Below are 14,716 nucleotides of genomic sequence, written 5' to 3'. Positions count from 1 at the left end.
CCACCAGGGAAGTCTCAGTTGGTGAGTTTTTGATCCTGGGCCAGTGGTAATTAGCACCCCTTGCCTTGAAATTGTTACTAATCTGGGTTTCTCCAGACACATCCATTAGTGTCCATCAGTTGGCATCAGCAGCCCCAAATATTTGAAGAGATCAGATCCATTCTACTCTTCATCAACTTAGGAGTGGGGTCCACTGAAGGAGACATTCAGAAATGACTGTGGATGCTAAGAATCTCTGAAGGAAAAGCAGGTCAACTGGATTTTCAAAGTGGAACAGAAAAGTTCAGGTGAAACCAGATCAGATTTGGAACTGTTTTGGGTTGACATCACTTTGTTCAGTTCCATACCAGCCACCACAGGAAGAGAAAATATACACGACCCAAAATAGAGAAGCAGCTTTGTATTTCCTGCACTGGTTATACCAGGTTATAATAATTAAGCCTTACTGAAAAACAACACTCCTATGCAAATTGTAACTTATGAAAGACTCTTTGTCTGGATTCAAATTCCAGGAGCCTAACCCACTTTTATTATGGAAAATGTTTACAAACATACAGATGCTGTTTCATTTTCAAAAGTCAATTTTATTACTTGGCAACTGGTTCTAACAAAGAAAGTCAAATACTATCAACTCTCTCAAAACCAGATTTATAGAGATTTGCAAACTTTTTAACACCAGAATTAGCACTAGAATTTTTAAATGCTTATTTAGGAAATAATTTGTGAATATTGATAATACAAATAAAAATAACTGACCATCATTAGTACAGAATAATATTACAAAAAGTACTTAGACTTTACCATTTAAAATCAAGAAAAGTCAGGATCATTTAGTTCTGATTCCAGGTAACATCCTGTGCCCATGTAGAGCGCTTCTTATGCAGTCAGGTTTCTTAAATGTACCAGGCATCCAGCAATGGTGTTATGTCCCGTGAGTCTTTTTAAAAAAAAACACATGTGAAACAAAAAGAAAAATTTTTGAAGAGATTCATACGCCCACGTAAGTATACATACACACTCATAAAGCATACTGGTCTACTAATTCGACATATTCACTTTTTTCTTCAAAATGATGGCTGGCATATTCACTTTTTTCTTCAAAATGATGACTACTTGATGTCTCTCTCTTAAAATTTTCTTCTCTCCAGTTTTTTTTTTTTTTAAGTCTGTATTTGTGGATAAATATTTTAAAGGTTTGAAGACATCCTGCAATTTAGGTTGAACTTTAAAAGAAAACTCTGGTAGCATTTCCCAAAATGTGTGCCAAGGAACAGCTTAATAGTCCTATATGATTGGAAAAGTCAACATACTCTATGCCTGCTGTGAGAATTTCCAGTGCTCACTGGCCCAGTGAAGACAATCCTACAGCTGAATTAGCTGCTTATCTCATCTTCTTTCAACTGTCTTGTCTATTACCCCACTCCAAATCTTTAATGGAAAGCAAACATTGAGAGATACGGTTAAAATACTTAAGCATCTTAACCATTAAGACATCCCCAACTATTATGCCCCAATCACTAATGCTGAAGAAGCTAAACAGTTCTATGATGACCTACAAAACCTTCTAGAACTAACACCAAAAAATGATGTCCTTTTCATCATAGGGGACTGGAATGCAAAAGAAGTCAAGAGATACCTGGAGTAACAGGGAAGTTTGGACTTGGAGTACAAAATGAAGCAGGACAAAGGCTAAGAGAATTTTACCAAGAGATTGCAGTGGTCATAGCAAACACCCTCTTACAACAACACAAGAAGACTCTATACATGGGCATCACCTGATGGTCAATACTGAAATCAGACTGATCATATTCTTTGTAGTTGAAGATGGAGAAGCTCTAAACGGTCAGCAAAAACAAGACCAGGAGTGAACTATGGCTCAGATCATGAACTCCTCATTGTAAAATTCAGACTTTAAATTGAAGAAAGTAGAGAAAGCCACTAGGTCATTCAGATATGACTTAAATCAAATCCCTTATGATTATACAGTGGAAGTGACAAAGAGATAAAGGGATTAGATCTCAAAGCCTGAAGAATTATGGACAGAGGTTCATGACACTGTACAGGAGGTAGTGATCAAAACTATCCACAAGAAAAAGAAATGCAAAAAAGGCAAAATAGTTGTCTGAGGAGACCTTACAAATAGCTGAGAAAAGAAGAGAAGTGAAAGGCAAAGGAGAAATGGAAAGATACACCCATCTGAAGGCAGAGTTCCAAAGAATCGCAAAGTAAGGAAACTTAAGAAAACCTTCCTAAGTGAACAATGCAAAGAAATAAAGGAAAACAATAGAATGGGAAGGACTAGAGATCTCTTTAAGAAAATTAGAGATACCAAGGAAACATTTCACGCAAAGATGAGCACAATAAAGGACAGAAATGGTATGGACCTAAAAGAAGCAGAAGATGTTAAGAAGATGTGGCAAGAATACACAGAAGAACTATACAAAAAGAGAGCTTAATGATCTGAATAACCATGATGGTGTGATCACTTGCCTAGAGCCAGACATCCTGGAGTGCGAAGTCCAGTGGGCCTTAGAAAGCATCACTACAAACAAAGCTAGCAGGGGTGATGGAATTCTAGTTGAGCTATTTCAAATCCTAAAAGATGATTCTATTAAAGTGCTGCACCAAATTTGGAGAACTCAACATGGCCACAGAACTGGAAAAGGTCAATTTTCATTCCAGTTCCAAAAAAGGGCAATGCCAAAGAATGTTCAAACTACTGCACAATTGCACTTATTTCACATGCTATCAAGGTCATGCTCAAAATCTCCAAGTTAGGCTTCAATAATATATGAACCAAGAACTTCCAGATGTTCAAGCTGGATTTAGAAAAGGCAGAGGAACTAGAGATCAAATTGCCAACATCTTCTGGATCACAGAAAAAGCAAGAGAATTCCAGGAAAATATCTACTTCTGCTTCATTAACTACGCTTTGACTGTGAGGATCACAACAAATCATGGAAAATTCTTAAAGAGATGGGAATGCCAGACCACCTATCTGCCTCCTAAGAAATCTGTATGCAGGTCAAGAAGCAACAGTTAGAACCGGACATGGAACAACAACTGGTTTGACTTCCCTGTACCTCAGATGGTAAAGAATCTGACTGCAATGCAGGAGACCTGGGTTTGATTCCTGGGTTAGGAAGATCCTCTGGAGAAGGGAATGACAATCTACCCCAGTATTCTTGCCTGGAGATTCCCATGGAGAGAGGAGCCTGGTGGGCTACAGTCCAAGGGGTTGCAAAGAGTCAGTCAGTAATGAGCAACTGACATTACTACTACTACGTCAAGACTGTATATGGTCAGCCTGCTTAGTTAACTTCTATGCAGAGTACATCATGAGAAATGCCGGGCTGGATGAAGCACAAGCTGGAATCAAGATTGCCGAGAGAAATACCAAATAACCTCAGATGTGCAGATGACACCACCCTTATGGCAGAACGTGAAGAGGAAGTAAAGAACCTCTTGATGAAGGTGAAAGAGGACAGTGAAAAAGCTGGCTTAAAACAACATTCAAAAAACTAAGATCATGGCATCCAGTCCTATCACTTCATGGCAAATAGATGGGAAAACAATGAAAACAGCGAGAGACTATTTTCTTGGGCTCTAAAATCACTGCAGATAGTGACTGCAGCCATGAAATTAAAAGACACTTGCTCGTTAAAGAAAAGCTATGACCAACCTAGACAGCATATTAAAAAGCAGAGACATTACTTTGCCAACAAAGGTCCGTCTAGTCAAGGCTATGGTTTTTCCAGCAGCCATGTACAGTACGGTCCAACATGTAAGAGTTGGACCATAAAGAAGGTTGAGCCAAGGAACTGACGCTTTCAAACTATGGTGTTGGAGAAGTACTTAAGTACTCTTAAGAGTACTGCAAGGAGATCAAACCAGTCAATCCTAAAGGAAATCAACCCTGAATATTCATTGGTAGGACTGATGCTGAAGCTGAAGCTCCATTACTCTGGCCACCTGATGCGAAGAACTGACTCACCGGAAAAGACCCTGATATTGGGAAAGATAGAGGATGAAGAAGGGGACAACAGAGGATGAGATAGTTGGATGGCATCACTGACTCGATGGGCATGAGTCTGAGTAAGCTCCAGGAGTTGGTGATGGACAGGGAAGCCTGGCGTGCTGCAATCCATGGGGTCTCAAAGAGTTAGACACGACTGAGCGACTGAACTGAACTCATAGTTCAGGGCTTCCCTGACAGCTCATTGGTAAAGAATCCACCTGCAATGCAGGAGACCCCAGTTCGATTCCAGGGTCGGGAAGATCCACTGGAGAAGGGATAGGCTATCCACTCCAGTATTCTGACCTAGAGAATTCTGAATAGTCCATGGGGTCACAAAGAGTCAGACATGACTAAGCGACTTTCACTTTCAAGATGTACTTATTAAACACTAAATGTCAGAACACTGGGGAAAAAGAGTATCATGTAGGTTTCTGGGGTGGGGGAATGGAGATAAACCACATGAAAAAGATTCAGAAGCAGAATGTCTTCATATTTCATAAAAGCCAAACAAAAAAGCCAGATGATAATGGAGCAATGCCTCCAAAGTGCCAAAAGAAATTAAATTCTAGATGAGAATTCTTAGAACTAGATGAACTATCATGTAAATTAAGGGTAAAATAAAAACATTTTACATATTAAGAGAGGAAAAGCTTCAAAATACTTACCCTTCTGCATCCTTTTCCAGAAAGCTGCAATGAACTTTAATGAGCTCCATCAAAACTACATTGTAAGCCAAGAAGGAAGACAACATAAGAATCAGAAACTGTATCACAACACCAGAAGGAAGGAAAGGAAATACCACCGGGATGATAGTAAAGGAACCTTAGGCTGTGTGTGTAACAGGCCAACAGACAAACCCCGCATACGGCCGTGGGAGAGATGTTGAATGGAAAGAAAAGGAAATGGAATAACTGATGGCAATAAGCATACTGAAAGCCCATTTGAACAACTGGCAGAGTTTGGGGGTGAATCTGTAATAACTATTTTGAAAACAAAGCAAACAAAGGGGGTTAGGGAGATAATTATTATTGACCCCAAAGAAATTAGAATCACACAATGATGAAAAAAAATATCACAATGCAGTCCATGGGTTGGCTCGGAAAAGCACCAGTCTTAATAATGTAAATGCTGTTTTTCACTTGAGATTCAATAAAACAATATTAGGAGCACAGAGCAATGGGAGAGATGGGTGCTGAAACACAGGGGTTGTGTACTTTGCCCAGCATTACATAACTGGCCACAGCTGTGTGTTTAGAATTACACTGCTGTTCCAAGCAAAGGCCTCCTCCTTCTAACTTTATTCTTCTCCCAAGTGCTCTTTGTCTTCAACATGTCAAAATGGTAAGGAGCTAATCAAAAACATAAAGTAGAGAGAAAGGGTACCACCCAGTGCAAGCTTGTTTACACAGTGATAAACAGATAAGGAGATGCAAGTAAGAGAAGTCCACAACTCACTGAGCATCAAATCTAGACTGGAATAATTGGAATAAGTAAGAAACATTACAAGATTTCACAATGTAAAAGAAAAAGAAGTGCTAGAGTGGCACTTAAAAATTAAAATCTACTAGATATCACTAGCACATGCCTCTGTATTTTAAAATGAACCCAATTCTAAATGATGATATTCATCTCAATCACACATTAGTTTAATTTAGAGAACTATCACCATATAAATAAGACAACAAGGACTTCTCTTGTGGTGCAATGAATAAGAACCCGCCTGCCAATGTAGGGGACACGGGTGTTCAATCCCCAGTCTGGGAAATTCCACATGCCTCGGAGCAACTGAGCCTGCACGCCGCAACTACCGAAGCCTGTGCTCCACAACAGAGAAGCCACTGCAATGAGAAGCCCGCACCCCACAACAGTAGCCTCTGCTTGCCACAACTAGAGAAAGCCCGCTCACAGCAATGGAGGCCTAGAACAGCCAAAAAGAAAACAAACACACGGTTCAGATGTATAAACTAAAAAAGAGAGAAGATAATGAAAAAAATGTGTAACAAAGTGAGCTAAATGTGGCTCAGGATATAGTCTTAATTTCTTTTTAATAATAAAAAGAAAGGCAAAGCAGGAAGAGGGAGGGAAAAGGGAATAAGAAATGTTTCACTATACATTAATATAACACATTCAGAACTTGGAAGCAAAAGGATTTATCATATTTACATGACAATTCACATACATACATACACGCCTTTAAGAATGATCAGAATCTTCTTGTTCAGCCTCTAATTACACCTGTGACTCCTAGTCAGAGATGGTGTCCATCAACAGATAATAAAGATGTGGGGGTGCATTTGTGTGTGTATTTCTCAGCCATAAAAAAAGAATGAAACCCTGCCATCAGCAACAACATGGATGGGCTTGGATGCCATCATGCCAAGTGAAATAAGTTGAAGACAGACAAATACTGACATCACTTATATGTGGAATCTAAAAAATGCAACAAACTAGTGAATATAACAAAAAAGAAACTCACAAATACAGACAACAAATAAGTGGTTACCAGTGGGAAGAGGTAGAGAAAGGCAATGGCACCCCACTCCAGTACTCTTGCCTGGAAAATCCCATGAGCCTGGTAGGCTGCAGTCCATGGGGTCTTGAAGAGTCGGCCACGACTGAGTGACTTCACTTTCACTTCACTTTCATGCATTGGAGAAGGAAATGGCAACCCACTCCAGTGTTCTTGCCAGGAGACTTCCAGGGACGGGGGGGCCTGGTGGGCTGCTGTCTATGGGGCCGCACGGAGTCGGACATGACTGAAGCGACTTAGCAGCAGCAGCAGTGGGAAGAGGGGAGAGCCATTATAGGAGTAAGGATTAAGAGATGCATGCAAGCTCATTCAGTCATGTCTGACTCTCTGTGATCCCACGGACTGTAGCCCACGATGTTCCTCTGTCCATGGGATTCTCCCCTCAATACTGGAGTGGGTTGCCATTTCCTCCTCCATGGTATCTTCCCAACCTAAGGATTGAACCCACATTCCTGCAGCTCCTGCTTGACAGATTTTTTATCACTGAGCCATTTGGGAAGCCCCAAGGGATTAAGAAGTACAAACAATTAGGTAAAAAGTAAGCTACAAGGATACACTGTACAACACAGGGCATATAGCCAATATCTTATAATAACTCTAAATAGAGCATAACCTTTAAAAATTGTGGATCACTATATTGCACAACTATAACTTATATAATATCACGCATCAACTATATTTCAATTAAAAAAATTAAATTAGGGACTTCCCCGGTAGTCCAGTGGCTATGACTCCATGCTCTCAACACTGGGGGTGGGGTGCCCCGGGGTTCAATTGCTCATCAGGAACTAGATCCTGCATGCCGCCACAAAGATTCCTGCGTGCCACAACTAAGACCCAGTGCAGCCAAATACTTTTTTTTAATATTAAGTTCAAAAAAGTGAGAAAAAATAAAAAGATAAAAAGAGCTCTCCATTGGTTAGCTTTGTTAACCTTTATGAAGGTTAAAGCTGACAGACATAACTGTCAACTATAATGAAAGAAAGGAACAGAATTTTAAAAGGTAAACTCTTTTTTCAACAATTTCCACCACAGTTAATTCTGGTTTAAGTCCAAATAAAACTATTATAGATAAGAATAATTCTGCCTGTTGCCTATTGTACCATTTTTTTCAGTAGTGGAAATATTTCACAAAAGAAGTACACACACATGCGTGTGTCCACACATGTGTGTGTCTGCATAAACGCATAGCTGGATGGATACATCAGGGTCCATGACCTGATCCTTCTGCATGAAGGTCCATGATCCTTCTGCAGCAGGAAGCTTTCAGTCTAGGTTGTCACCCTCGAGCTCCACTGAATACTCCTCTGGAGCTCAATTTCGCAGATGCTCCAAGGACCATTGTTCTTGTGGTCTCTGGAGGCTGTGACAGGAGCAAAATACCCACTACTGTGATTGATGCCAAGGTCATGTAAGATCTCAGAGGATTGGGACTCAAGCCAGGGTGCCTAAATGCAACCCTGAAGCATGGCCAAAGGAAGGAGAGGGAAGCAGGTAAGATCCCAAGGCAGAGGGTTTGCCAACTGCAGTTCTTTCTGCCCCCTGCACCCCCATGCTCTCGAATCACCTGGGAGTACCTGATCTCTATCTCTTGCCAGCTGTGCCCTTCCTGGAGGGTGGTCTCCGCTATCTGGCTGTTGTCTGTGACTCACTGCGGTGAGCTCCCTAGCTTCTCTTGAGAGTTCATGTTAAAACGAATTCCTGAGACCCCACAGTGCCTGCCCCTCCAAATTGACCAGGAGAAGCTCTCTGGGTCCCTGGACCTCATCTCCAAGCTCTACAGTTCAGGCTGTTGTCTCGTAGAATCCATCCTAGAGTTTTCTCAGGATCCAGCTAAGGAAACAAGGGCACTAGGGGACCTTCTATAAGACTGGACCACATTTCCTATGCATCTTGGAAAGGGTGCTTTCTACACGAATTAAAACCAGATGATGTGAGGAAGCGGAAAGAGGGCCCATGTCTCCCTTCTTCAGAGCCTCATGTCCTAGAATCAGGCACAGAAGGTGGCACAGAGAATCACAAAGTTATGTTTGTTGAATGAATAAATTCTCTCTCAAGTGAACTAGTTCCTCTGCTAGAAATTAAACACCTATCCTTTCTCCCTTTGGAATATCAGAGAAGAGTTCTGTCTCCAGTTCTCTACACTTGCTGCAAGGACTATCCTGTCTTAGAGAGTACAACCTAAAGAACATACTGTTTAAAGATGAAATGATGATAAATGATTGTGTATGTGTGTTAGTTGCTCAGTAGTGCCCAACTCTTTGCGACCCCATGGTCTGTAGCCCACCAGGCTCCTCTGTCCATGGAATTCTCCAGGCAAGAATACTGGAGTGGGTTGCCATTTCCTATTCTAGGGGATCTTCCCAACCCAGGCATTGAACCCAGGTCTCCAAAATTAAGGCAGATTCTTTATCATCTGAGCTACCAGGGAAGCCCCAGTAAATGACTAAACCCCTCAAAAAATTGAAGAAATGGCACCAAAATTTTGCAAGAGGGACTGAGTGACAGCTGACTTGGGAGATATCAGAAAGCTGACCCCTTGAAGCAGGCAGCAGAGAAAGCTGAGCAGCAACTCAGTCTACAGCACAGTTCCCCCAGCCCTCCCCTCCCACTACCAGCCACTGATTCCTCCCCTCCAAACACTCCAGAGTTGGCAACACAAACTCCTCTGGAAGCAGGACGAAGTGGAATAAAACTCCACTGAGTGGAAATCTACTTAAAAGACTCTTAAGACTCCCAGACCCCTCCCTCTATTCTTCATAATCCAGTAAACACCCTTCCTGACCCCACCAGAAAACTTCGGAAAACATGAAATAAAATATTTGACCTGGAGGGCACAAGGCACAACTGAGGGCAGGAGTACCAACTGGAAAACAAGTGAATTAAGTCAAAAGTCCTCATTTCCAGAATACCGGCAGGCCGGTATACATAGCTCATTCAGCCTCAGAGAACAGAAAACTACTTGATATCCAAGAAAAGCTCATGACACAAAAGAGATCAGAAACAAACAGAGGAGGTTATCAGGTTAACTATTTCCATATAATCAACCACAATCCTTAGTGACAGAAAATAAAAACTACTTATTATTTCTCACTACTTTTGGAATTGGTCGGGCAATCCTTCTGGTGTTACCTGGGCTCACCTAGGCAGTTGCATGCAGATAGAGGACTGTCCAGATTGGAGGGTTCCATACAGCTCGTTCACATCTGCATGCGGTACTCAATGTCAGCTGGGGTGCCTCTCATCATGTATAGGCTGGATGAGATTCCTTATCTGGCAGCCACAGGGCAGCATACCAAAAGAGCCCAGCAGCTCCAAAGCCTCATAAGGGCTAAGCAGCAGAATATACACAACATCACATCTGTTATATTCCATTAGAGAAAGTCACCAGGCCTGCCATGATTCCAGAGGAAATAAGGTTTACTTCTGGATGGGAAGGGATGCAAAATCACACTGCAAGGGGGCACGGATACTGCAATGGGAGGAATTTTTACCCATTAACTATTCTGTCACATGGAGAAATTAAGATCAAGAGATGACAACTGCAATGATGAAAAAATCCTAGAGTTTTTATCAGCAAAGACATAAGACAAACTATTACAATCATGAAACCAGAACAAGAGACTATGAAAACGGAACAGAGAATAAAAATGAGCTCTCAGAATCAAAAGTATGATAGCTAAAATTAAAAATTAAATTGAAGAATCAGAAATTAAAGTTAAGGAAAGCCCCAAGACAACAGAGCAGAAAGATAAATAAATGGAAAATAGGAAAATGAGAAAATTGATACAGAAGATCCAACATTCAAATAACAGGCATTCCACTGAGAAAGAAGATAATGAAGGCAAGAGGGGTGAAAAGGAATGGGATGTGGGAGGGAAGTTCAAGAGGGAGGTGACATGTATACCTATGGCTGATTCATGTTAATATAAGGCAGAAACCAATACAATTTCAACCTAAAATTCTATATAACCTGCTGGGGAATAAAGGCATTTTCATACAGTTGCATGTAACTTTTCTCAGCAGGCTACTGCAAGAAGCACACCACCAAAAGACAAAGCCCATCAGTAATTATAAAAACAGTACCACTATTTTGGAATGCTTAATATGTGCAAGGAGCTCATCTAAAGGATTTACCTAAACAACTCTTAAGATCTTCAGGATATACGTATAATATCATATATGAAATGAGTCGCCAGTCCAGGTTCGATGCACAATACTGGATGCTTGGGGCTGGTGCACTGGGACGACCCAGAGGGATGGTATGGGGAAGGAGGAGGGAGGAGGCTTCAGGATGGGGAACACATGTATACCTGTGGCGGATTCATTTCGATATTTGGCAAAACCAATACAATAATGTAAAGTTTAAAAATAAAATAAAATTTAAAAAAAAAAAGATCTTCAGGATAACTCTAAACAGAAGACAATAACTACCAAGGTCACTAAAGGAGTTCTTATCCAAATTCCACTGGAGGAGAATATACCAACAAGTAATTCTCTAGACACCAACCAGGTGTCTTACAAGTCAGCTGAATTCTGACAATATCTAACCAGAGACAGTGTCAATTTCATGGTTTAAGAGTTCAGTCTCGCCAAGTCTGACCTTCAGACTATAAAATCAGAAATTTCCACAATCCCTTCCTCAGGTTCAATTAATTTGCTAGAGCATCTCACAGAACTCAAAGAAACATTTTACTAAGTAGATTACTGGTTTATTATAAAAAGATATGATAAAGGATACAGGTGAACATCCGGATGGAAGAGATGCACAGGGCATGGAATGGGAAAAAGATGCAGAGCTTCCATGCTCTGAGAGCCCCATTCTGCAAATCTCCACACTCGCACCAAGCTGTCCTGGGTTTCTATGGAAGTCTCATTACATGAACGTGATTGATTAAATCACTGGCCATTACCCAACCTCCAGACCCTCTCCCCTCCCCAGAGATGAGTGGTAGGGATGTAGGGGGTGGGACTGAAAGTTCCCACCCTCTAATCACTTGGTTGGTCCTCCTGCAACCAGCCCCCATCTTCAGGTGGGATCCAAGGGTCACCTCAACAACATAATAGACAATTTTTGTTGCTCTCATCACTTAGGACATTGCAAGGGTTTTACAGGAGCTCTGTGCCAGAAATGGACCAGAAAAACAAATATACATTGATTATAAATCACAGTATCAGTCACAAAGCTAGTAAGTGGAATAGCTAACATTCAAACCTACACAATCTAGCCCCCCAAGTTTATATTATGCAGCTGGCACTCCACATTTATGGACTCTGTATCTGTCAGTTCTGCATCCTTGAATTCAACTAAACTCAAATCAAAACTATTTGGGGAAATTCCCTGGCAATCCAGTGTTTAGGATTCTGCACTTTCACTGCAGGGAGCATGGGTTCAATCCCTGGTTGGGAAACTAAGATCCTGCAAGCCATGAGGGCAAGAAAAAAAAAAGTGATGTATTAAAAAGAGAGAAAGAAAGAAAAAATTACACGTGGCTCACATCCTATTTTTATTGGACACTGGGATTCTAGGGAGTAGGAAGTTTTGGGGGCACTGAGAAAGGATTATTTTTCATAACTACAACTTTTTGTTAAGAGACAACTGTCCACGGGTCCCTCATATTTCTGCACATCTTGCAGGTGAGGTACTAACTGCCTTTTCATTCTGGACTGTTTTTTTTAAGGCTATTTGTACAGTGAATAGCCTTGAAAAATAGACAGTGCTTCCCTCACTAGCAAAGGGCCAGTGTGCTTGCTGCTGATGCTAAGTCACTTCAGTCATGTCTGACTCTGTGAGACCTCATAGACGGCAGCCCACCAGGCTCCCCTGTCCCTGGGATTCTCCAGGCAAGAACACTGGAGTGGGTTGCCATTTCCTTCTCCAATGCATGAAAGTGAAAAGTGAAAGGGAAGTCGCTCAGTCGTGTCCGACTCTTCGTGACCCCATGGACTGCAGCCCACCAGGCTTCTCCATCCATGGGATTCTCCAGGCAAGAGTACTGGAGTGGGGTGCCATTGCTTACTGTTGGGATAATAAATGCAATACCTCTGGGAGCAAAGGGGAAGCACGTTCAATGGCCCACCATAAAAGATGCAGGTTCCCTAAGCTCAGGGTTCCTTCCCTGTAATGCAACCCACTCTCTGTGCAGATTATCATCTAGCTATGTTCATACTGCCCTGTGGGAACTAGGACTTAAGAACCTACATGAAAAATGCCAATACTCTGCTCTGTTATTGCTATATGTACTAAACTATGCCTTGTGTTTGGCCCAGGAATCTTAGGTCTTCTGCAAGCATCCATGAAAACTGACAGATCTGCTAGCTTTCAAGTAGGGTAAAATCTAAGCCCTTTGATAGGTCTAAGAGCTTTGATGTTACACTCTTGTGGATATATCTGCTTTTTCAAACAATGTGCATTTATAAACTTTGATTAACATAAAGGCTACATTTTTCTAGTCTTAAAGGTGGTGATAAAATAAGAGCTATAATGATAGTCAATGAGTTTTTAAACATAACTAGTATAAATTAATATTCTCAAGTCTTGGTAAATAAAATAATTTTAAAACATTTTTGCCTTTTTACATCTTCATTAACTGTTTAATCTCACATCAAAACATATTTAATAATTATATAAAATTGTGAAGTACATAGTAAATATAATTAATGGAAGTCTCAATGACCTGTCCCTAATTTAAATGAGATGAAGGTTTCATCCATGTGGTCATTTACAGAAGAAAAATAAATAAAAGGTTCTCCATGCCTGAATTAGAAGTATGAAATGGCAACCCACTCCAGTATTCTTGCCTGGAAATACATGGACAGAGGAGCCTGGTAGGCTACAGCCCATAGGGTCACAAAAGTGTTGGACATGACTGAGCGACAGAGCACGCGTGCCCATATCAATAACATGAAAAGTTTTACAGAAAATTTTTTCCATTTACTCATTATACTACTATAGGACAAAATGTCATTTAAATAACTAACTCTTGCATTTCATTCATGCCTGGAAATAGTATTCATTGTTCTCAACTGTCATCATTTTCTCCCCTGAGGCTAGGCAGCTGATGGCCTAAAATAAGAACTAAAACCTACCATTTCTGCACACAGGCTTGGCAGGACCCATGAAATACACCCCAGTCTGCACTATTTCAGAGAGGAAAGCTTTAAGTCCTCCTAGAGGAAAAGAAAGGATCCACAGAGGCTTCCTCAATTACAACCCACCTGAGTCCTGAAAATGGGTAGGATTTAGGTACTAGGAAAAAGGAGAGAAAATTTTGCTGATGGAGTGAAAGCCTGAAGCAAAGGAAGCCGGAAAGGAAGACGAGATAGTGATGTGTAACAGAAGCAGCTTTAACAAGAGGAGGAAGGTAAGAAATACTGGCTGTTTACCACTCAGGTTCCTTAACCCTAGGGATGTCCTTTTAAATTCTAGTATGACACGAGGTCTGTTTCTCAGTTATAGTAAACCACAACAATGAATAGATGTTTATATACATACACACACAGAGAGTGGAATATTCTTCACCCTTCAGAAGGAATCAAAATCTGACACATGCTACATTCATCTTTGTTTAGTGAATAAGCCAGTCACAAAAACACAATACTATATACTTCCACTTAGGAGGAGTACCTAGAGTAATTAAATTCATAGATGTGGAAAGTAAAATAGAGGTTACTACAGCAGTGGGAGGGGGAAAGGAGAAGTTATTGTTTAGTGAGTACAGAGTTTCTGTTTAGGATGATGAGAAGTTCTAGAAACGGACAATGCAGATGGGTGTACAACACTCTGAATACACTTAACGCCACCAAATTTTCCCCGACTCCATTAGTGACAGTTTTATACTTGACGGTTATTTTTTTTAAGCTCTGTTATGATTTTTAAAAAGATGCCACTGGCTTGTACCTTGACACCTTTGCAGTAGGTGTGTACATTTAGGCAAAAATGTTACTTAGAGGAGGCTTTTTAAATTAAGAGAAATTTGTTAGGAGTATAGGCAGGAGTGTCCCCAGGTGGTTTGAACACACAAAGACAGACCTTTTCAAGTCTCATGCCATGAAAATTTGGAGATAAAGAACAAAGATCATCTGTCTGGCTGTCTCTTAAAGACCAGTGTGTTTCCTATTGCATTCGAGGCTAGAGTATTAGCCCAATTTCCTTCAAGTACAAGTAA

The 14,716-nt window shown here is 40.9% G+C and overlaps 1 protein-coding gene across 11 annotated transcripts in view; it reads right to left on the bottom strand.

Moving 5' to 3' along the window:
- The window catches only part of GCNT1 (glucosaminyl (N-acetyl) transferase 1), a 175,982-nt gene that overhangs the window by 127,763 nt on the left and 33,503 nt on the right, over positions 1–14,716 (bottom strand). For 8 of the 11 annotated variants that reach the window (XM_027549507.1, XM_027549506.1, XM_027549511.1 and 5 more), the window contains one exon: positions 802–937. The exons of 2 other annotated variants lie outside the window; for them this stretch is intronic. Coding sequence is in view for 1 of the 9 variants with exons in the window: in XM_027549513.1 (XP_027405314.1) it covers positions 894–937 (44 nt within the window). In the remaining 8 variants the exon portion in view is untranslated. Of the gene's footprint in view, positions 1–801; positions 938–14,716 lie in introns of those variants that run through there. One more of the 11 variants, XM_027549513.1, reaches the window with a different exon arrangement.

This window comes from Bos indicus x Bos taurus, chromosome 8 (assembly GCF_003369695.1).
Source record: "Bos indicus x Bos taurus breed Angus x Brahman F1 hybrid chromosome 8, Bos_hybrid_MaternalHap_v2.0, whole genome shotgun sequence".
Lineage (NCBI taxonomy): Eukaryota > Metazoa > Chordata > Mammalia > Artiodactyla > Bovidae > Bos > Bos indicus x Bos taurus.
The sequence above is the reverse complement of the archived record's forward strand: the minus strand, read 5'-3'. Positions and strand labels throughout refer to the sequence as shown.